The following is a 22,312-nucleotide window of genomic DNA, read 5'->3' as shown; positions in this document are numbered from 1 at the left end:
TTATATTTCTTTTTTCTCGTTTTGTGAGTGTGTATGTGTATGCTTCTTTGGGTGATTTTGTCTGTGTAGCTTTGCTTGTACCATTTATCCTAGGGTTCTGTCTGTCCATATATTGTTGTGTTTTTAGTATAATCTTTAATGCTTGTTATCATTAGTGGATTTGTTTTTTGGTTTGATTGCTCTCTTCTTTCTTTCTTTCCTTTATTTTTATTACTTTTAATTTTTTTTATTTTTAACAACTATTTTTATTTTAATAACTTTATTTTATTTTATTTTTTCTTTTTTTCTCCCTTTTCTTCCGAGCCGTGTGGCTGACAGGGTCTTGGTGCTCTGGCCGTGTGTCGGGCCAGTGCCCCTGAGGTGGGAGAGCCAAGTTCAGGACATTGGTCCATCAGAGGCCTCCTGGTTCCACATAATATAAAATGGTGAAAGCACTCCCAGAGATCTCCTGCTCAATGCTAAGACCCAGCTCCACTCAACGACCAGCAAGCTACAGTGCTGGACACCCTATGCCAAACAACTAGCAATACAGGAACACAATCACACGCATTAGCAGAGAGGCTGCCTAAAATCATAATAAGGTCACAGACACCACAAAACACATCACCAGACATGGTCCTGCCCACCAGAAGGACAAGATCCAGCCTCATCCACCAGAACACAGGTGCCAGTCCCCTCCACCAGGAAACCTACCCAACCCATTGAATCAACCTTAGCCACTGGGGCAGACACCAAAAACAACAGGAACTATGAACCTGCAGGCTACTAAAAGGAGACCGCAAGCACAGTAAGTTAAGCAAAATGAGAAGACAGAAAAACACACAGCAAATGAAGGGGCAAGGTAAAAACCCACCAGACCAAACAAATGAAGAGGAAATAGGCAGTCTACCTGAAAAACAACTCAGAGTAATGATAGTAAAGGTGATCCAAAATCGTGGAAATAGAATAGAGAAAATACAAGAAATGTTTAACAAAGACCTAGAAGAATTAAAGAGCAAACAAACAGTGATGAAAAACACAATAAATGAAAGTTAAAATTCTCCAAAAGGAATCAATAGCAGAATAACTGAGGCAGAAGAACCGATAAGTGACCTGAAAGATAAAATCGTGGAAATAACTACAGCAGAACAGAATAAAGAAAAAAGAATGAAAATAATTGAGGACAGTCTTAGAGACCTCTGGGACAATATTAAATGCACCAATATTCAAATCATAGGGGTCTCAGAAGAGGAAGAAAAAAGAAAGAGACTGAGAAAATATTTGAAGAGATTATAGTTGAAAACTTCCCTAGTTTGGGAAAGGATATAGTCAATCAAGTCCAGGAAGTGCAGAGAGTCCTTTACAGGATAAATCCAGGGGGAAACATGCCAAGACACATATTAATCAAACTATCAAAAAGTAAATACAAAGAAAAAATATTAAAAGCAGCAAGTGAAAGACAAGAAATAACATATAAGGGAATCCCCATAAGGTTACAGCTGAACTTTCAGGAGAAACTCTGCAAGCCAGAAGGGAGTGGCAGGACATATTTAAAGTGATGAAAGAGAAAAATCTACAACCAAGATTACTCTACCCAGCAAGGATCTCATTCAGATTTGATGGAAAAATTAAAACCTTTACAGACAAGCAAAAGCTAAGAGAATTCAGCACCACCAAACCAGCTTTACAACAAATGCTAAAGGAACTTCTCTAGGCAGGAAACACAAAAGAAGGAAAAGACCTACAATAACAAACCCAAAACAATTAAGAAAATAGTAACAGGAACATACATATCGATAACTACCTTACATGTAAATGGATTAAATGCTCCAACCAAAAGACGTAGACTGGCTGAATGGATACAAAAACACGACCTGTATATATGCGTCTACAAGACACCCACTTCAGACCTAGGGACGCATACAGACTGAAAGTGAGCGGGTGGAAAAAGATATTCCATGCAAATGGAAATCAAAAAAAGCTGGTGTAACAATTCTCATATCAGACAAAATAGGCTTTAAAATAAAGACTATTACAAGAGACCAAGAAGGAAACTACATAATGATCAAGGGATCAATCTGAGAAGAAGATATAACAATTATAAATATTTATGCACTCAACATAGGAGCACCTCAATACATACAGGAAATGCTAACAACCATGAAAGGGGAAATCAACAGTAATACAATAATCATAGGGGACATTAATACCCCACTTTCACAAATAGATCATCCAAAATGAAAATAAATAAGGAAACACAAGCTTTAGATGATAAATTAAACAAGATGGACTTAAATGATATTTATAGGATATTCCATCCAAAAATAACATTATACAATTTCTTCTCAAGTGCTCATGGAACATTCTCCAGGATAGATCATATCTTGGGTCACAAATCAAGCTTTGATAGATTTAAGGAAATTGAAATTGTATCAAGTATCTTTTCCAACCACAACACTATCAGACAAGATATCAATTACAGGAAAACATCTGCAAAAAATGCTAACACATGGAGACTAAACAATACACTACTAAATAAACAAGAGATCACTGAAGAAGTCAAAGAGGAAATCAAAGAATACCTAGAAACAAATGACAATGAAAACATGATGACCCAAAACCTATGGAATGCAGCAAAATAGTTCTAAGAGGGAAGTTTATAGCAATACAATCCTACCTCAAGAAACAAGAAATATCTCAAAGAAACAACCTAACCTTACACCTAAAGCAATTAGAGAAAGAACAAAAAAAAACCCCAAAGTTAGCAGAAGGAAAGAAATCATAAAGATCAGATCAGAATAAATGAAAAAGAAATGAAGGAAACAGTAGCAAAGATCAATAAAACTGAAAGATGGATCTTTGAGAAGATAAACAAAATTGATAAACCATTAGCCAGACTCATCAAGAAAGAAAGGGAGAAGACTCAAATCAATAGAATTAAGAATGAAAAGGAGAAGTAACAACTGACACTGCAAAAATACAAAGGATCACGAAAGATTACTACAAGGAAGTATATGCCAATAAAATGGACAACCTGGAAGAAATGGACAAATTCTTAGAAAAGCACAACCTTCTGAGACTGAATCAAGAAGAAATAGAATATATAAACAGACCAATCACAAGCACTGAAATTGAGACTGTGATTAAAAATCTTCTAATAAACAAAAGCCCAGGACCAGATGGCTTCACAGGTGAATTCTATCAAATATTTAGAGAAGAGCTAACACCTATCCTTCCCGAACTCTTCCAAAATATAGCGGAGGGAGGAACACTCCCAAACTCATTCTACAAGGCCACCATCAACCTGATATCAAAGCCAGATAAAGATGTCACAAAGAAAGAAAACTACAGGCCAATATCACTGATGAACATAGATGCAAAAATTCTCAACAAAATACTAGCAAACAGAATCCAACAGCATATTAAAAGGATCATACACCATGATCAGGTTGGGTTTATCCCAGGAATGCAAGGATTCTTCATTATACACAAATCAATCAATGTGATAAACCAGATTAATAAACTGAAGGAGAAAAACCATATGATCATCTCTACAGATGTAGAAAACGCTTTCAACAAAATTCAACACCCATTTATGATAAAAACTCTCCAGAAAGTAGGCATGAAGGGAACTTACCTCAACATAATAAAGGCCATATATAACAAACCCACAGCCAACATTGTTTTCAATGGTGAAAAACTGAAAGCATTTCCACTAAGATCAGGAACAAGACAAGGTTGCCACTCTCACCAATATTATTATAGTTTTGGAGGTTTTAACCACGGAAATCAGAGAAGAAAAAGAAATAAAAGGAATCCAAATCAGAAAAGAAGTAAAACTGTCACTGCTTGCAGATGACATGCTATACATAGAGAATCCTAAAGATGCTACCAGAAAACTACGAGAGCTAATCAATGAATTTGGTAAAGTCGCAGGATACAAGATGAATGCACAGAAATCTCTTGCATTCCTATACACTAATGATGAAAAATCTGAAAGAGAAATTAAGGAAGCACTCCCATTTACCATTGCAACAAAAAGAATAAAATACCTAGAAATAAACCTACCTAAAGAGACAAAAGACCTGTGTGCAGAAAAATACAAGACACTGATGAAAGAAATTAAAGATGACACAAACAGATGGAGAGATAAACCATGTTCTTGGATTGGAAGAATCAACTGTGTGAAAATGACTCTACTACCCAAAGCAATCTACAGATTCAATGCAATCACTATCAAACTACCAATGCCATTTTCCACAGAACTAGAACAAAAAAAAATTCACAATTTATATGGAAACACAAAAGACCATGAACAGCCAAAGCAATCTTGAGAAAGGAAACCCAAGCTGGAAGAATCAGGCTCCTGGACTTCAGACTATACTACAAAGCTACAGTAATCAAGACAATATGGTACTGGCACAAAAACAGAAATATAGATCAATGGAACAGGATAGAAAGCCCAGAGATAAACCCACGCACATATGGTCACCTTATCTTTGATAAAGGAGGCAAGAACATACAATGGAGAAAAGACAGCCTCTTCAATAAGTGATGCTGGGAAAACTGGACAGGTACACATAAAAGAATGAAATTAGAACACTCCCTAACACTGTACACAAAAATACACTCAAAATGGATTAAAGACCTAAATGTAAGGCCAGACACTATCAAACTCTTAGAGGAAATCATAGGCAGAACATTCTATGATATAAATCACAGCAAGAACCTTTTTGACCCTCCTCCTAGAGAAATGGAAATAAAAACAAAAATAAACAAATGGGACCTAATGAAACTTAAAAGCTTTTGCAGAGCAAAGGAAACCATAAACAAGCTGAAAAGACAACCCTCAGAATGGGAGAAAATATTTGCAATTGAAGCAACTGACAGAGGATTAATCTCCAAACTCAATATCCAAAAAACAAACAACCCCGTCCAAAAATGGGCAGAAAACCTAAATAAACATTTCTCCGAAGAAGATATATAGTTTGCCAGTAAACACATGAAAGGATGCTCAACATCACTAATCATTAGAGAAATGCAAATCAAAACTACAATGAGGTATCACCTCACAGCAGTCAGAATGGCTATAATCAAAAAATCTACAAACAATAAATGCTGGAGAGGGTGTGATGAGATGGGGACCCTCTTGCACTGTTGGTGGGAGTGTAAATTGTTACAGCCACTGTGGAGAACAGCATGGAGTTTCCTTTAAAAACTAAAAATAGAACTGTCATACGACCCAGCAATCTCACTCTTGGGCATATACCCTGAGAAAGCCATAGTTCAAAAATAGTCAAGTACCACAGTGTTCATTGCAGCTCTATTCACAATAGCCAGGACATGGAAGCAACCTGAATGTCCATCAACAGATGAATGGATAAAGATGTGGCACATATATACAATGGAATATTACTCAGCCATAAAAGGAAATGAAATCGAGTTCTTTGTAGTGAGGTCGATGGACTAAGAATCTGTCATACAGAGTGAAGAAAGTCAAAAAGAGAAAAACAAATACTGTATGCTAATGCATGTATATGCAATCTAAATAATAATAATAATAATGGTACTGAAGAACATAGGGGCAGGACAGGAATAAAGACACAGACGTAGAGAATGGACTTGAGGATACTGGGAAGGGGAAAGGGTAAGCTGGGACAAAGTAAGAGAGTGGCATGAACATATATACACTACCAAACATAAAATAGATAGCTAGTGGGAATCAGCCGCATAGCACTGGGAGATCAGCTCGGTGCTTTGTGACTACCTAGGGGCGTGGGATAGGGAGGATGGGAGGGAGACACAAGAGGGAGGAGATATGGGTATATATGTATACATATATCTGATTCACTTTGTTATACAGCAGAAACTAACACAACATTGTACGGCAATTATGCTCCAATAAAAATGTTAAAAAATAAATACCAATATGGAAAATATGAATATTGTTTTGCTATATAAAGGAAGTGTGTTTTGGGATTTTATCAGATTTTATTTTTACCTAGTCTGCTGTCTCTGTCTCATCTCCTTTTGTACACATATATGATTTCAATTCCCCACAAAATCATTGGTTAACACATTAACTATTACAGAAATTATCCAGATGCCAGTTTTTTTAAATGACCTTCCATTCTTAAAACTAGAGTCCTTTGATTTGTGTACTACTTAGTTTACCATTTCATTCCTTAATTTTTGCTCTAGTATTTCTTCTTTTCTAGGAAATCTGTACAGTACTTCTCAAGAGGGAATTTTTAGCAAAGGAGTTAAGAAATTCTATTTAAGGAAATGTGCACAAAGAGAATAATAATTGGTTCTGTTTATTAAAAGCTGTTCAAATTGTCTGAATATTAGTTGCTGTTTTCTTGAGTGGGAAAAATTGGCATATTTTTATATCTATATGGTATTTTATCTTCTGGATATTATTTTTTTGGCAAATTATGAAAACCCACCAGTAAATTAGTATTATTTGGAATTCTGCAAATGGAAGGTTTTAAGTAACTGTTTATATTTGTATTATGAAGGAGTCAGTACACACTGAAATGTGATTACTTCAGAGTGATTCACAGTCATATCAATGTCCAGTGATTTGGGGTGAGGAATCTCTTGTGCTTACTTTGTGCAGATTCTGTGCTGAGCATTGTGGAGGATAAAAAGACTGAAATCCATTATTTGTTTTCTTCCAAACCAGTTATAAGAAGTATTACACACAAGACAGTAATTTGAAAATCACATTTTAGAAATCTTTGATTTTTATTTTCTCTGTTACTTAAATAGGGGTAACAACGCTTGGTGGCCAAAGATGAGACAAATTAAACCCGATTCCTGGTAATTGTCTCCTTTAATAGCTTACTTAGTAATGGAATCAGAACCTGAATCCATGAATGCCTGCCTTGAGAGACCAAGTTCATTTCATTGTACTGTATTAGAAAAAGAGCTATCACCTTACAGAAATTCTCATCTACTTTAAAAGAACAAATTTAATCTATTTAGTAAGACTATGACTGGTCAATTCAAATGAAATTATAGTGGAAAGATACTTTAATTCTGTTATCACGTACATAGGAATGTCTTAAATTAGAGGACAGTGCTTAACAATATATGTATACTTTTTTCTCAAATGCAGAGAAAAAAAATACTTAAAGTCAAAATACATTTGGTGTTGGTTACAGTGCCTGTGTCTTTGTCCTGGGGCAATTAATTCATTTGAGGAGTATAATTCTGCCTTAGCTTCTCTTGACCCAACTTTATGTTCTTCACCAAATCAGCCAGTTCCTTTTCTTCAGTCCCCAAACCCCTCCACATAATGGAATTGTGGCAAATTGCATATTGTTGGAGATTGAGAAAGCCCATGGTAATGAAACTTTTGTTTTTTTCTCAATCATTGCCTACACAGTAAGCAACAAAAGACTAGAACAAGCTGTATTCTAGAAACCCTTCAAGCATATGAACAATTGCCCAAAAGAGCCCCTCTCAGGCACACTGTAGCAGCCAGAAATCAATCGGTATAATTCAACCTTAGTTCCCATCTCTCCCTTTACTCTTCCAAATGGGTTAGTAAAACTTTACAGTAATTGGCAACAAAGACAGTTGAGCAATAGAACATAATCTTCATGGACTTTGTACCAACTATCATATAAAAATTCTCTGCGGCATAATTTATAATATTACTAACGCTCAGGTATATGATGCATGCATTTGCTGATTTTTCTCACATTCTGTCTTCCAGGCATATAAAAAATGAGAATAAAGTTAACATCCCTGAAAGGCATATTCATAATAAATTATTGCTTGGAAACTGCGGTTTTCAAGTTTAATTGTCTCTTTCCCTTCTATAGATTTATAGTATCTTGACATATGAGAGGAATAAATGGGAAGGATGACTGGGGACTCATGGATCCAGTAAAAGAGGGAATGTGATATTTTGCCACCTGCTCACCTTATTATAATTTTGTGAGGATTGAGTAAAGTAATTTAGTACAGTCTCTAATAACAGGAAAGCTTTGGATATGGAGTTTCTTTGGTCAAATAAATGATCAGATTAAAATGAGCATTACTGAATACAGTAATCTTGTCTTAACCTTAGTTTAGTTTTTGAAAAATGTTTTTAAAAAGTATCCAGCTGCTTTTTTTTTTTTTGATCTAAGTCTGAAGGGGGAAAGGAGAAAGGATCTAACATGTGTCCCTCTTTATGCCAGTCATTAATTTGTATTTGTATTATTTCTCTTCTTCACGACCACTCTAAGATATATATTTAAATCTTTGTCTTTCAGATAATAAATACAAAGTTCAAGAAGACTAGGTAGCTTATCAAAAGTGATGTGTACAGTAATTGGTGGAAATGGTTATGGTGGATTCACCCACACACTTTCAATGTTTGAAAATTGTATGTTACTTTTTGGTCTTCATTTTGATTATCAAATGCTTACATAAAGAGTGAAAGATAGGACTAAATACGTACTGATCCTATTCTTATAGTTTACATGTAGGAAAGGAGATTTCTATTCCACTCCCTAGGAGAGAAAAGTAAGGGTTGAGTATTACCCTCATGCTCTCTGTTCCCCATTCTCCATCTCCTTTGACCAGAAGAAACTGGGCTGTTAGCCAACTTTTGATACTGGCCAATATGTCACAAGACCTTTGGCCTGTGAGATATTTTGGTCCATAAGACATTTGGTTCATTCCAAAAGGTCCTTAAAATTTGGTCCTATATAAAATGTCCATGAGCATATTTGGTCCATGCCAAATGATTTTGGACAGGACCAAATTATCAAGGACCTTTTTGGTGTGAACAAATTTCTTATGGACGTTTTGGACAAGACATAGTCCTGCAAGGAATTGGTCATATGGTTCAGCCACTTTTTATAATTTTGGTGGGTTTGTCTTTAGGAGAGTAAGGGGGGAAAACTTAAGTCCAAGGATTTCTTGCTTTAACACATTTTTTTACCCCACTAAGTCATTCCACATATTTCTCTTACAGCATTTTATATACCTAAGAGGTCCTCAATAACTGTGGGTTATTTGAATCACTCAGTGAATCAGTAAACAGACAGATAAATGGAAAACAGAGCACTAATTTAGATATTTGTTGCTGACTTTTAAAGTTTTAGAAATAAATTTCTCAAAATATATTAGAATTATTTTTTCAGTTTATTTTAGATTAAAGGAATTAGTCACTATAGATCCTAAAATCAGTTTTTGAAAGTGTGTTGAAAGGTGATTTTAGAGGCTATAAATAGTTTTCTACATTGGATAAGGGACTATGGGCTGAAGAGCAGTTTTATTTTTCAATATGTTGTGCTACTATATGGTTAACACCTACATACAACCCCAGGCAGGCTTATCCTACCATAAAAGACCTCTATAGGTTTAGAGGTGGGATGACTTGTTTCATAAAGCATTTTGATTAATGATTCGTATATCATTCTGCTTTTCAAACATCACACCAACCATTTTATCCAAGAATTATTGTGTTACTCAGAGATCATTTATAATTTCACAAATGTTCTCTCCTTGTATGTATATAACATTTGATATAAATTCTAATAACATAAAAATGGCAGTATTATTTTTGGAGCTGACGATCCACACACTATTGCCTTTATGGTGTTTACCTAAAGAGATTAGGTTCACATCCAGACCACTTAACATGAAGATTAAGTTAGGACCAGAGAAGACATTTTGGTTAACCAGCACATAGACAAAGGTACAGTAGACAATTACTAGGAATCCAGAAAAATTTTCACATTACAGTTACATATCGGGAGTTGGCACAAGGTAGGCATTTAATGAAAAATTGCTAAATGAATGAATCCAAGGCAACTTTGGTACTGGTTTGGCAACCATACCGTGTTAAGAGAAAGAGCAAGCATGTCTCCCTTGCATGCAGAGAGAATAATTAGAGAAAAAATTCCCTCACATCCTATGAAACCTACATCCTTTCTGGCAGACATTTTGATCCTATTGGTGGTGTTGTTAGCAAAAGGTAATAACCATGGCTCTAATAGATGAAGGACTGAAGTGAGATCAGTTAATCCAGGCCTTGATTGCCTCAAATATATTGTTAATTTTTGGTAAAATATTAGGTTAAAAGTATAAACTTTGATGCTCTAGTTTTCTTATCTATTAAATAAGGGTACTGTTAACTGCTGTGTTATCAGAGAATTCTCAGGAGTCAAAATGAAATATTAGCGAAAAGTTGTTTTAAAATAAGAGAAATAATATTAAAACTGATCTGGAGTTGCCAGAGGACTGCTGGTAGTTAGCTTGTCTGTAAAAATAAATGACATAAAAATATCAATTACATTTAAAAACTGATTATTAGGAATTCCTTCTGTTTAATATTTTACTTGAGAGTTTTAAAAATTACTATGAATTATTAATATTTATTAACTTAAGAATACATCATTTGTATCTGGAGCTGAAAATAAATCTATTATGTTTTTATTGATTTTTAGAGCTGTAGAGCAGAGGTTTTTAGATGTGCTTACTTTTTAAATAATGAAGATGATGTTTGTCAATTATCAATAACTAAACATAAGAATTCATTAATTTCATAATGGCTGTAGACTAAAATGTTCTAGATTAATCTGCTATTGTTTGAAATAGGAGCTTGAGTTATGCTTAGACCATGGGCTTTGGAGTCCAGAGGAATTCTTTTTATTTCCTGACTTTGATAATTAATAGCTGTGTGGCTCTGGGCACATTCTTTATTCCTTATGTATTTTTAAGTGGAAAAAATATTAGTCTCTACAGAATCATTCTGAGAACTAAATGAGATAATGTTTGCAAGAGAGTGGCATGTACATATATACACTACCAAACGTAAAATAGATAGCTAGTGGGAAGCAGCCACATAGCACAGGGAGATCAGCTGGGTGCTTTGTGACCACCTAGAGGGGTGGGATAGGGAGGATGGGAGGGAGGGAGACGCAAGAGGGAAGAGATATGGGGATATATGTACATGTATAACTGATTCACTTTGTTATAAAGCAGAAACTAACACACCATTTAAAAGCAATTATACTCCGATAAAGATGTAATATATATATATATATATATATATATATATATATATATATATATATGGTACCTGGTCCAAGTAGATACTTCAAACAAATAGATTTTTCAAATATTATAAAAATGGTCATGATTATGGATAACACTAAAAGTAATGTGGTTATAGTTTTATAACAATTTACACTTTAAAATCATTTTTATATGAATTCAATACTTGTGATGACTTCTAAAATATTTAGAAAATTTTATTATTTACAATTTATGGGAAGCAGATTTTCAGAAGGTGAAATGCCCAGTGATTCTGGTAGTTGACAGACAGGATTAGTGTTCAAATCTTTTGACTTCAATTTTTCTACAACAGAATGATTTTCCATTTTAACATAACTCAGGTTAGTTTTTAAATGATTGATAATTTCTCAAAGCACTCTTTTGATAGTCAGTATGATCTTGATAAGACAAAGTGAAGAGGTAGTGACCAATTGTAGTTAGAAACATAGGGTGGAGAAAATGCTGGAATAGAGCAAATTTAACATTAAACTTTAGATTGTCCTTTCCAAAGAGTATGATACATTTTGAAAGTTATCATTTCATTATATTTTAAATTCCTTTCCCTCATTTATAATGACCTTACAAATGTCAGGGTTTCATTTCCAAGGCTGCATTATCAGAGCCATATTTTGAGATCACACACATGCGCACACACAAACACACTCTCACACATCATATATGCATACATACATATATAGAATTTAAAATATGAAAGGAGCATTGGAATTGGAAATGCATATCCTTATATATATAACTAGGCACTATGAACTTTGCAATATTATTAACTATGTTATTCCTAACCAAATGTATGCTTTATACATTTTGATATGAAGACTAAATATCTAATTTAGAAAGAGCCGCCAGAAAAATATTGAATCCTTGACTAATGTCATAAAGTTTTATGATCACCAAATTATACATTTTGAAATGCCATAAGTACTGACCTGAAGTTGTTGCAGGACTCATCGTAGAGAAATTCTCCAAAGACGCTGGAATAAAGTTGGTTTGACGTTAGGGCTTAGAGTAGAAATATATTACAAAACATCGAGTGCAGTTTGAATATTCATTCAAAGGGCATCTGATCTACCAGAGTTTCCGTTTCATCCTTTCTCATCCTGAATGTTCCTATTTATTTATTTAATTATAATTTGATTGTGATACATTTGATGAATTTCCAGAATCTCTATGTATTCTCTATAAATTTACCTATGCAAAATATTTGCTTTATTTTACCCATTTAAGAAAGATATCTATTTATTCATCATAATTATATAGAATAATTTATATTTAAGAGAGACAATATAACACACCATATCTTGTCAGACCTAGAATCAATTGTTTTGCACTGAAACAAATGGATGCCAAAATAATCTTACACATGATAATATCTACAGGGAACTAAGTACTGTTTAAGTATAAAGTGCTTTTCACATAAAAGATAAAAACTAGCTATTTTCTTCACCCATTAACAGGTTTAATATTTTTAAAGATATAATGACGACTATATTAAAAATAAAGAAAATCATATCTTATGATCTAATGAATTTGTTTTCATTCAAAACAATATTTATGGTAAGTGGGTTAAGAGGTATGTCCTCTTCTACTAACTAGATTGTTTATTACGTTATTTCTTCATTACTGCACTGTCTTCTTTCGAAAAGATCTATAGCAGTTTCATAAATGTTATATGGTAGATTATTGATGAAGAAGATAAAATAAGTTTTATAAGATATTTTCATAAAGAAGATAATATTTTAATTTTCACTATGTTTGGTTTGACAGTATACTATATAAAAATCAAAGGTATCTGTGAAATTATTAACCAATTTAAAAATGTAATAAATTTGAAAATTCACATGATGCAAGTGTATATTAAACTTAAATACCTAAAATTAATTATGTTGATTATGTTAATTATATTAATTATGTGTATAAATGTGTTTTAATGTAGTTCAACAAGTTAAATGTAACTTCAACTTCTGGATCATATTCTTGAGTTGATGTTGTGATATAGTTTATTGCATTTATGATCCTTATTCTAAGTTAATTCAAAGGATATAGTTTTATTGAATAAATAAAGTTTTTAAAACCACAAACTCCCCTCTCCCAAATAGTCCCACCATAGAGTCATGAAAATAAGTTTCAGCACACCTGTCAATTCATTTGCCTCAGCAGACCTCCAGAAACTGATGCCTATTCAAATAAAGATAGCAAGATACCACCTTTCTAGAAGAAAATTGACTATTGAAAAATAATCAACATTGTTTAAAGACAAAACTATTACAAAGAAACTCTAATATAAGTGCTAAGAGCGCAGATATTAGGCTAAGACCGCGTGGGTCAGAATCCTCAATCCACCTCGAAATAGCTAAATTTTCTGTATGTTAGTTGTCTCATCTGTAAAATGGGGGTAGTAAAGATACTGTGTAATAAGATTGGTATGAGGAGTAAATGTGTTGATAGAAAAACCACCTGTTGTAGCTAATAATAGTTAGTAGTAGTTTTCAGCTCATTTGAATCAGACAAAAATCCAAAACAGTCTCTGCTCCAGCAGCTATGCCAGAGGGGACCAAACCATCAGTTGAAGAAGCACTTAAGAGCCTGAGCTGTCTTCTCACTGAACAGGCACAGCAGGATATAGTAGGGGGCTTAGTGAAGGAGTACTGTGCTTTATGAACCCATGTTGTAAAGGAAAGCAACTCGAGGTCTGCAATTTTGTATCCACTATAACAAAATTTTAAAAATGCATGTTTTTTTATGTTTCCTTTAAGGGCAAATCTATACTGACATCTCATTCTGAAGCAAAATTATTTGAACTGGCAATAAGCTGTTTGCCTTTATTCCACTTGATGTGGATATTTATATATTGATGAGCTTTCTAACATCTAAAAATTTCTGAATTCTAAAACATATTTAGCCTGAAGGTTTACAGATAAGAGATTGTGGATCTGGATGGGCCTGGCAACTTACTATTGTTTTCAACCAAAATAGGACTCGGTATACATGTATACATGTTTGTTGAATTAAATTGAATGGGAAATAACCAAAATGGAAAATTTAGAATAACCTAACATTGATAGGCATTATTGTCTTGCTATTATATTTGATGCCCTATATCTCTTCCCCTTTGATTATTTTTATCTTAAAATTACTTATCATTTTAAAATAAAGTTTTATTTTTTATAAGTAACTGGGATGAATCAAACTCATAATCCCCTCTTTTTACTTCCTTTCCTTCCTTTTTTTTTTTTTTTTTGCGTTATGCGGGCCTCTCACTCTTGTGGTCTTTCCTGTTGCGGAGCACAGGCTTTCCGGATGCGCAGGCTCAGCGGCCATGGCTCATGGGCCTAGCCACTCCGTGGCATGTGGGATCTTCCCAGACCGGGGCACGAACCTGTGTCCCTTGCATTGGCAGGCAGACTCTCAACCACTGCCCCACCAGGGAAGCCCTTCTTTTAAGTCCTCAGTCAGAGACTGTATTTGCCACTTGACTATGTAATCTAATAATATCTATATGACTATCACAAAGTAATGTGTCACTTTCCAATGCAGGGTTCCTGGAAAGTCAGGGTGTGCTTGGCCAATGACAAAAGTGTGATCAGACCCACAAACATTTATGCATGCCAGTATTTTCAGAACCTTTTTGATGTTTGATGTTTTACAAACATTTTCTCACTGACATTTTTCTCCAAAACAGTTTCTCCATATTTTATTTTTACTATGTAAATGTGTTACCTCAGTCAATAAGACAGGTTTCTAAAGTCCAGGGTGATCCCACTGCTCCCCTGATACATAGCTAGAATTTTAATTTCATAGCTTAACAATTCAAAGAAATCAAATAATGTTCACAGGTACCTGTAATATCAATGCTGTTCACATCAATATGGAAAATGGCCAGTTGGCTGGATTTCTTTGCTTCAATGCCTTGAATCATTTCTTCTTTTACATTTTCATCTGATACCCACTGGGCAAAGAGAAGGTCAAATATGACTATAATGCTGCCATTTCTGCAAAGCAAAAAAATGACATAAGAGAAAAAAGTTAGCCTTCTTCAAATGATTTGTGTTCAATTTATGTAAGGTGTCTTTGAAATTCTCCATGGTTATCCCCTTGTTAATCCTTATTACACCTATACAAAGTAGGTCATATCAAATATTATCTTTATTTCACAGGTGGAAGAAAGAGAAATTTAAAGACAATGTTTCTCCAAGAACACAAGATATATCCAGATTAGAACCTGATTTTTCTGAGTTCCACATTAGCATGCTAATCCCTAGGCTAGACCACAGATACTTGTGTCAAATTAAACCAAATCACATGGTATCATGACATTTATTCTTATTTTACTGTTTGAAATAATGAAGAATGTGAATTTGTAATTTTTCATAGATGACTTCTAAGTAGGAATAGGTCTAAAGTAGTTTCACTGATTTCAGAGAAAAATTTTCTATATAGTTTATGAATGCTTGATAGCAAGTTTATAGCAACTAATTTATATCTACTTTTTCTTCTATATTCTTAATATAAAATAAATAAAATATGCCCTGATTTAGAAGGGTAGAAAGAAGACAAGCATAAGTGGATTATTGGGAATTTGTGGGATATTCTGTCTCATGGTCAAGTGTTGGGATTATCTTGCCTACTCGTCTCCGACCGTAACATTAGAGTTCAAGTACATGACCCAAGTCATCTTCTCTTTTACTTCATCGCCTTCTCTGAAATATGCATTTTCAAAGTTTTCTTCACTGATGATTTGTTTACAGTTTAAAGAATCATAAAAATGAATAAAGTTTGGGCCCACTAGAAATACTGGAGAGATTTTTGCTCTTCTGTCTACATTTCTACTTTGCTACTGTGCTTTTAGGATACAACTGCTTGGGAAACAAACTCTAGCTCTGGTCTTCATTCTGTATCCTTCAGTAAGCTGGGGGTACTCAGGGTTTACTTGGACCCTTAAGAGGCAGACCAAGGAGAACCAGATTTTGCATGGCATGTTTGCTGGTTCTGAAATTTACACATTCACATTCATATCCTTGTGATATCTTTAAGTTAATGAGTTTCTTGAAGGGTTTCATCAACTCCTGAAGAGTTCTTTATGTATCTGTATGTATATATGTCTTGATAAAAACCTATAATAAATGTTTTTTTTTTTCCTCCAAGACTATATACAGGATAAAAATGTTCCTGAAAGATCACAGCAGATCAGCATTTCCTCTCGGTAGGATATTCCTTTTTGGTTTCTGTGCTACTATTCAGGTTCATCGTTTAACAGAAGTGATTCCTTTTTATGTAGCTAGCTTTTCATGATTGATGTGAACAGGATTCTCTGATCAATAATTGCACATTTCACCTCTATTAGATATATTATTTTAAAATGTTAGAATGTTTAACTTTCCAATCATCTGATTAAATCAGAGTATCCAAATCTTGTAAATGGCAAGGCTCCTTAGTAACTATTTAGGTCCGGGTTCCCAAATTTACCCGCACATGGAATCACTGCTGTCCTTGATAAAAATAGATTTCATCACAGACACTGTTTTTATCTATTCTTCCACACTTGTTAATTTTTCCATGCTGGCTGGTCTCTAATTTTGTTTGAGAATAACTTTCCATTTTCTCATGGCTTCTCCAACCATTTCTCATGTCAATGATAGTTTTATTCATGGGCATATGACGAGGCCCTGGTCAATGGAACATGAGGGGATGCTGATTGGAAACTTCTTGAAAACTTCTCTATATTTAATCAAATAAAGGTTCATAGTGGACTACTACTCTTCTTTGTTGAATGTTATTATGTATACATGTGATTGCTGGAACTGTCACATCTATGTTGGGACCATGAGGCAAGCTATGATTGACAAGCTAAAGATAGTACAATAAAACAATGAAACCACCTAAATTCTTGATTATATCTCTGTCATTGTTCCACTGAATTAACCTCTGCTGAAACCTCCAGATTTCTTGTGATGTCAGATGGTAAATTCTTGTTGTTTAAGGCACTTTTAGTCACATGTTCTGTTAATTGCAATTAAAAAAATCTTAACTGGCATACAACTCTCAGGCCTCATCCATATTTATTTAAACAGATGCTCAAGAAAAGGGAGATGACTCTATTTTTGCATCTGATGTTGGCCAACATTGCAATTTTATAAATAGGGAGAATGAGACTCAGAGTAATATAGGTAACCTTGCCTAGAGTTATACAGCTTATTAATATCAGAGAGAGAGAAAGGAATAAAACCCAGAACCTCTGTTTCCCAGATGTGTTTTGCTATAGTTCCCATCCCCACCCCACATACCACTGCTATCAACACCATTATGAACTATTTGTCAATAGGAAAGACAATACAACACATTTGCCTAGATGCAGATCCAGGTTTTTATCATCTTACATTGTTACCAGAACTTTATATCTAAAAAGATGCAGAAAATAGCTAGTTGGAATTGGGGGGGGGAGGATGGATATTTTATTGCCGCCACACTTTGAGAGATAGAAGCTTCCCTCTTCCTGTCCCTTTCCCTTTCTCCCTCCTCCTCCCCGCCACCTGTTCTTTTTCTTCTCATTTTCCCTCATCCTCCATCTCTTCCTCCTCCTCTGCTTCCTCCTTTTCATTGTCTCCTTAACAAACCTCACCCCCCAAAAATTCTTAAATGGACAGGGTTCAATATGGTAAAGATAAAGTGAGAGTGAGCAAAGTCCATTAGTTTCTCTGTCTTCAATTTCTAATCTTTACCTCCTTGGTTGCACAGCAGATAGCTTTAATTCTGATGAAATCGGATTTTTCTCTTTGTGTAACTTTCACATATTAAGTTTGACTGACCACTTGCTTTTATTTTATTTGAGTTAGGGAGTAAAAGAGGTAAGGTAATTTTGGTAGAGAGCGTACAAATCTGGAATTTTCTTTCACTGAGTTGAAAGTAACTGGATAAGTTCATCCTCAGGCATAAAACATCTTTGTATGAAAGATGTGTTTTCTTACTTGTGAATTATACATTGAATTTAATAATTTATACTTTGCAAGGACAGGAGTGACAGATCCTATATCCACATACAGTTGTATTCTTTAAAATTTTTTTCTTATTCAGAGTATATGTTGAGATAAGAGAGATATACAGTAAAAATCAGGAAACCCATAATAAACATTTGTGTTTCATGTAATAAGAAAGCTATATTATGTTAGTAGTTTAATAATGATCTCTATCACTGCTGTGAAATTGAATTTATTTATTAAGGTAATGTGAATTCTTCCTTTAGGAAAAAAAAAAAAAAACAATGGCCATTTTCATTTCAAAGTACTGTTCCAGTGGAATATCTGAGTCTGGTTTTTTTTGTTTTTAACAGATAAATCCTATCATTATACAGAGAGCCTGTGTGCAATAAATCAAATGTTTCTTATCTCTTATTTTCCTTAATGATACTGATAACCTCTAGGGTTGCTGAGTAAACAAAAGTCTTTCCTTTCCTAACTTGATGACGTATCTGTGCTCAAAGGGCAAAATAAGCTTCATATTGCCATAAAGTGTAAACAGCACTTTATTAGAAGAATCAACTCCTAAATGCTCTTTGAGTCAAAGCGCTTTCCACAAAGCAGAATAATAGAAAGTGTTCCCAGATGAGTGTAAACCATTTGCTTGTCCTGTAGAGTGGCTCTACACACACACACACACACACACACAACTTAGCAGGGGGAGCAAGATTTGACATTAAATAATATTTTTAAAAGGAAGAAGTGATAGATTAATGACTAAGTTTAGTATTCTGAGTGCTATAACTTGACCATGTACACAAGAATAGGGTGTGTATTTCAGTAAAATCAGTAACAAAAAAGGAAATAGGCATTTTAAAGGATCTTTAGATGTATTTTTCACAGTTGGTGTGGCTATTGTTAGTTAGTTGAGAAGTCAGTTATTTCTGTGTCTTGATTTTATCAATTGGAGTTTAAGGTGAAAATAATTTACAAAAGGAATTAGGAGTCTGTCAATTTTTTCTATAAGTGGAATATGTCATTTTAAATATGATTATTTAAAGTAAACCTAAACGTTTGCTTGTTACTTTCTTTCCTGCTTCTGAATTTTTCTCATCCTTTTCTTCTCTGTCTCCCAAAGTACCTACCTGTAATTTATATTACAGACATTTTCATGAAATTCCTTTGCATTGCATCTTTTAAAAACTCACTTCTGATTTAAAAGTAGTTCAGCTACAATGAGGTGAAAGTCTCTCTACACTGATGAAGTATATTATTTGAGAATTGTTATAAAATACGTATCAAGGCTTAGGAACTATATTAGTCTCCTAGGTAGTTTAAAGGAAGGGAAAGAAATAATTCCTTAGCTCAAATAATTTACAGTTTCACATATAGTGATTTTACTATCTAGAGAAACATAAGTTTACTTAATAAATATCAAAGAAAATGCTCGGATTTTGATAAATCACCAGACCTTATATAAAAGTCTATATTCAGCAAATTTTCCCAATCTAGTAAAAACAAAGTTATCCAGCATGTTGTAAACAAGAGAAGACAAAGAGTTCCATTAGCAAAACTATCCTAATAAACTCTGCACTAGATACTGTGCTTTGCATGGGTTTCACTGGTTAGAGCCTGAGGAAGGCGAGGAAGGACCAGGGTTACCTCTCCTTAAGCAAGGTTTTAGTTCTAAAACCTTTAAGAACTAAATTTGAATTGAAGATTTAATGCAGATCTCCACGGTCAATCCTCTCCAAAACTGGAAAAGAGAAATTGGTTCCACTCATTCCAAAGCAGAGAAATAAAGTGAAATAAAATCTTTCATGCATGGTTTTACCTTCACAGAATAAATACTGAATAAATATTTTAAAACAGTGCTTTGAGGAAAACACACAAACAAAAGAAAATAATAAAAACCTTTCCTGAGAGTTCACCTGTGTCATTATAGCCCTGAAATTAGGCCATGAAAGAGGCTATCAGAGATCTAAGTCCTGGAAAACAGGAGTCAAAGCCTCTGTGTTGTGGATAAGAATGAAGCCAGTAGATGGAGGGAGGGTGGACTGGCTACTGAGACTATGATCTCATGAATATGCAGTGGGATAAAGAATGATAAATATAGATAGATAAGTAGGTGACAAAGAAGGAAACAGAGTTCTAATTTTTTTTTTTTTTTTGGTATAAAATGATTCTTTGTGCTTTTTTTCATGGTGGCTTCCACTAAGTGGATACATTTTGTTCCAACAAGAAATGGCAAGGCCTAAAGTTTCCTTCTGCCCATTAACTAATTCTGTCATTGTTTTTCTTTTTCTAAACATAATCTCTTTTCCTTTGACTTGACCTCCCTACCTCTATTTGATCATTGAGAACTAAGGACCCTTTTACTAATGTCAGGACTTTTGTGAAGACCATGTACCAAGTATCTTTGGTGCCAGGCTTTCAGGTTCAATTGTTTCTGATTTGAGATAGGAGATTAGTCTTTCTATAAAGTGAGGCTCACTGCATTCTCCAATGACCTGGAGTACCCTATGGCTTCTATTTGATATAGGTTAAATGTCAAGACTCCTAGGCATCTGTATGCAGTCAACCTCAGCCTTCTCCATGTGTCTCTGAAAGATTTTGCACTTAGGAGAGAGAATCATGTTAATATGAGATAAATTATCTAGCATTATTATTATTATTTGTTACAAATATAAAAGTTTATACTATGCCACTTTTCTCAATCCTCCTGGAAAATGTTGAAAATTCAAAATGTTCCATTTTCTCCTAAAAATAGTGACACTCTTTTACAAATATTAACAAAAAGATCACTATTTTGTGATCCTGTGCTTTCTATCTATAGAAAAATTTTGAGCTATACTTACTCAAATTGTAAAACTCTTGAGTTTTTATATTCATTTTTCAGATTACTTGATTGAAAGATATCATCTATCTAAAAAAAGAAAAGGTTAAGAAAAGGCATATTAAATTTAAGATTTTGTTTAAAATTTTAAACAAAGTAATCTTTATATTCTACTTAGAACTGTATTAGAGTGATTTCCTTCTCTGTGATGATGGGTCTCATACATTTAAGTATGAGTAAATGTAAATGTAAGTACATTTACATTTATTGACTAATTTTTTTCAAAGAGAACAAGATCTATGTATCTTTTGGCAAGTGGTTAGCAAAACTATGTTATGAAATTTTAAACTAGTTGAGGAAAGAAGGTCTCTTACCATTTGCTGAATGTCAAAAGCAAGAACTTTGAAATCAACTGAGAGTTTGTCTTGCAAATTAGGATTATATGTAACTCCGGATGTTATTGTCAATGTCCCTCTGGCTTCATGACTTTTTCCAAATGCTGCATCTAGATGAATTAATAAGAAACAAAACACTGAAAATGTGAATAATGAATAAGAGAAAATATGCACATTCTGGTTAAGACATAGAAGTAAAGTTCTTGCTTAATGTGTTGGCCCTGGAGTTCTTGATTTTTTTCTTTGCAGTCTTCGTGTTTCATCATCAGCTGTTTTTTATTTTTTAACTTATATTTTTAGCTATCTAGTTGTTTTAAAAGATTGAATATTAAACTTCTTCTTCTCTATCCCATTATTATTTTTTTCTTTTCTTTGAAGTCTAACCAACTCTCCAAGCTTCCAAGTTTTGTTTGGTTTTTGTTTCTTTGTCATTGAGATTTCTGTTGGAAGATACAGGGATGATCAACTTCCACCAATCATGGGAACTGATTCAGGGAAACATAGTGAGAAGTGGACCATTAAAAGTTTTGTAGTTACTTTCAGATACTTCTTGAACACCTGGCATCAAGGGACACTGCTCATTTTCTACATGTGGATTGCTGTGAAGATTTCAGTGTGTGTATTACTTTGGAGCATAGCTTTGAAACTACTTCTCTCATTCTAATAATTATAAAATTGGCATGTATGACCTTTTGCCATTAGATGGAGACTGTCATTACTGGAGAAGTTATTGAGAATGCTGCAGAAAATTTATTATCTCAATATGAAACAATATAAGAAAAAAGCTAACAAACTGAATACAAACATGGGAAATAAAATGTGCCACTAAGGCCAGTACAATCCCATTATGAGATTATTTTCTTTGCATATATATTTATATTTAAAATGAATTGCTTCAGGTGAAACTCACACAATGATGAAATCATTAGTAAATGTAATAATAATGATGCATTGACCTGGTATGAGAAGATGTTATTTCTTCTTTTCCCAGATGGGGAAATTTGGGCTTAGATTCACTAAGAAAATTTCCCAATGTGATAAAAGTGACAGATCTGGAATTTAGAAAAAGG

General features: G+C 33.9%; 1 protein-coding gene across 1 annotated transcript in view; it reads right to left on the bottom strand.

Annotated features, from left to right (window-relative positions):
* The window catches only part of TMPRSS15 (transmembrane serine protease 15), a 133,512-nt gene that overhangs the window by 109,115 nt on the left and 2,085 nt on the right, over positions 1 to 22,312 (bottom strand). The window contains exons 2-5 of the mRNA XM_027101029.1: positions 21,222 to 21,352; positions 20,870 to 20,937; positions 14,899 to 15,050; positions 10,213 to 10,246 (exon numbers count right to left, since the gene is read on the bottom strand). Coding sequence (XP_026956830.1) covers positions 10,213 to 10,246; positions 14,899 to 15,050; positions 20,870 to 20,937; positions 21,222 to 21,352 — 385 coding nt within the window. The remainder of the gene's footprint in view (positions 1 to 10,212; positions 10,247 to 14,898; positions 15,051 to 20,869; positions 20,938 to 21,221; positions 21,353 to 22,312) is intronic.

The sequence above is a fragment of the Aethalodelphis obliquidens genome, unplaced genomic scaffold (genome assembly GCF_003676395.1).
Source record: "Aethalodelphis obliquidens isolate GAN/ISIS:26980383/991018 unplaced genomic scaffold, ASM367639v1 scaffold1, whole genome shotgun sequence".
In the NCBI taxonomy this organism is placed as follows: domain Eukaryota; kingdom Metazoa; phylum Chordata; class Mammalia; order Artiodactyla; family Delphinidae; genus Aethalodelphis; species Aethalodelphis obliquidens.
The sequence above is the reverse complement of the archived record's forward strand: the minus strand, read 5'-3'. Positions and strand labels throughout refer to the sequence as shown.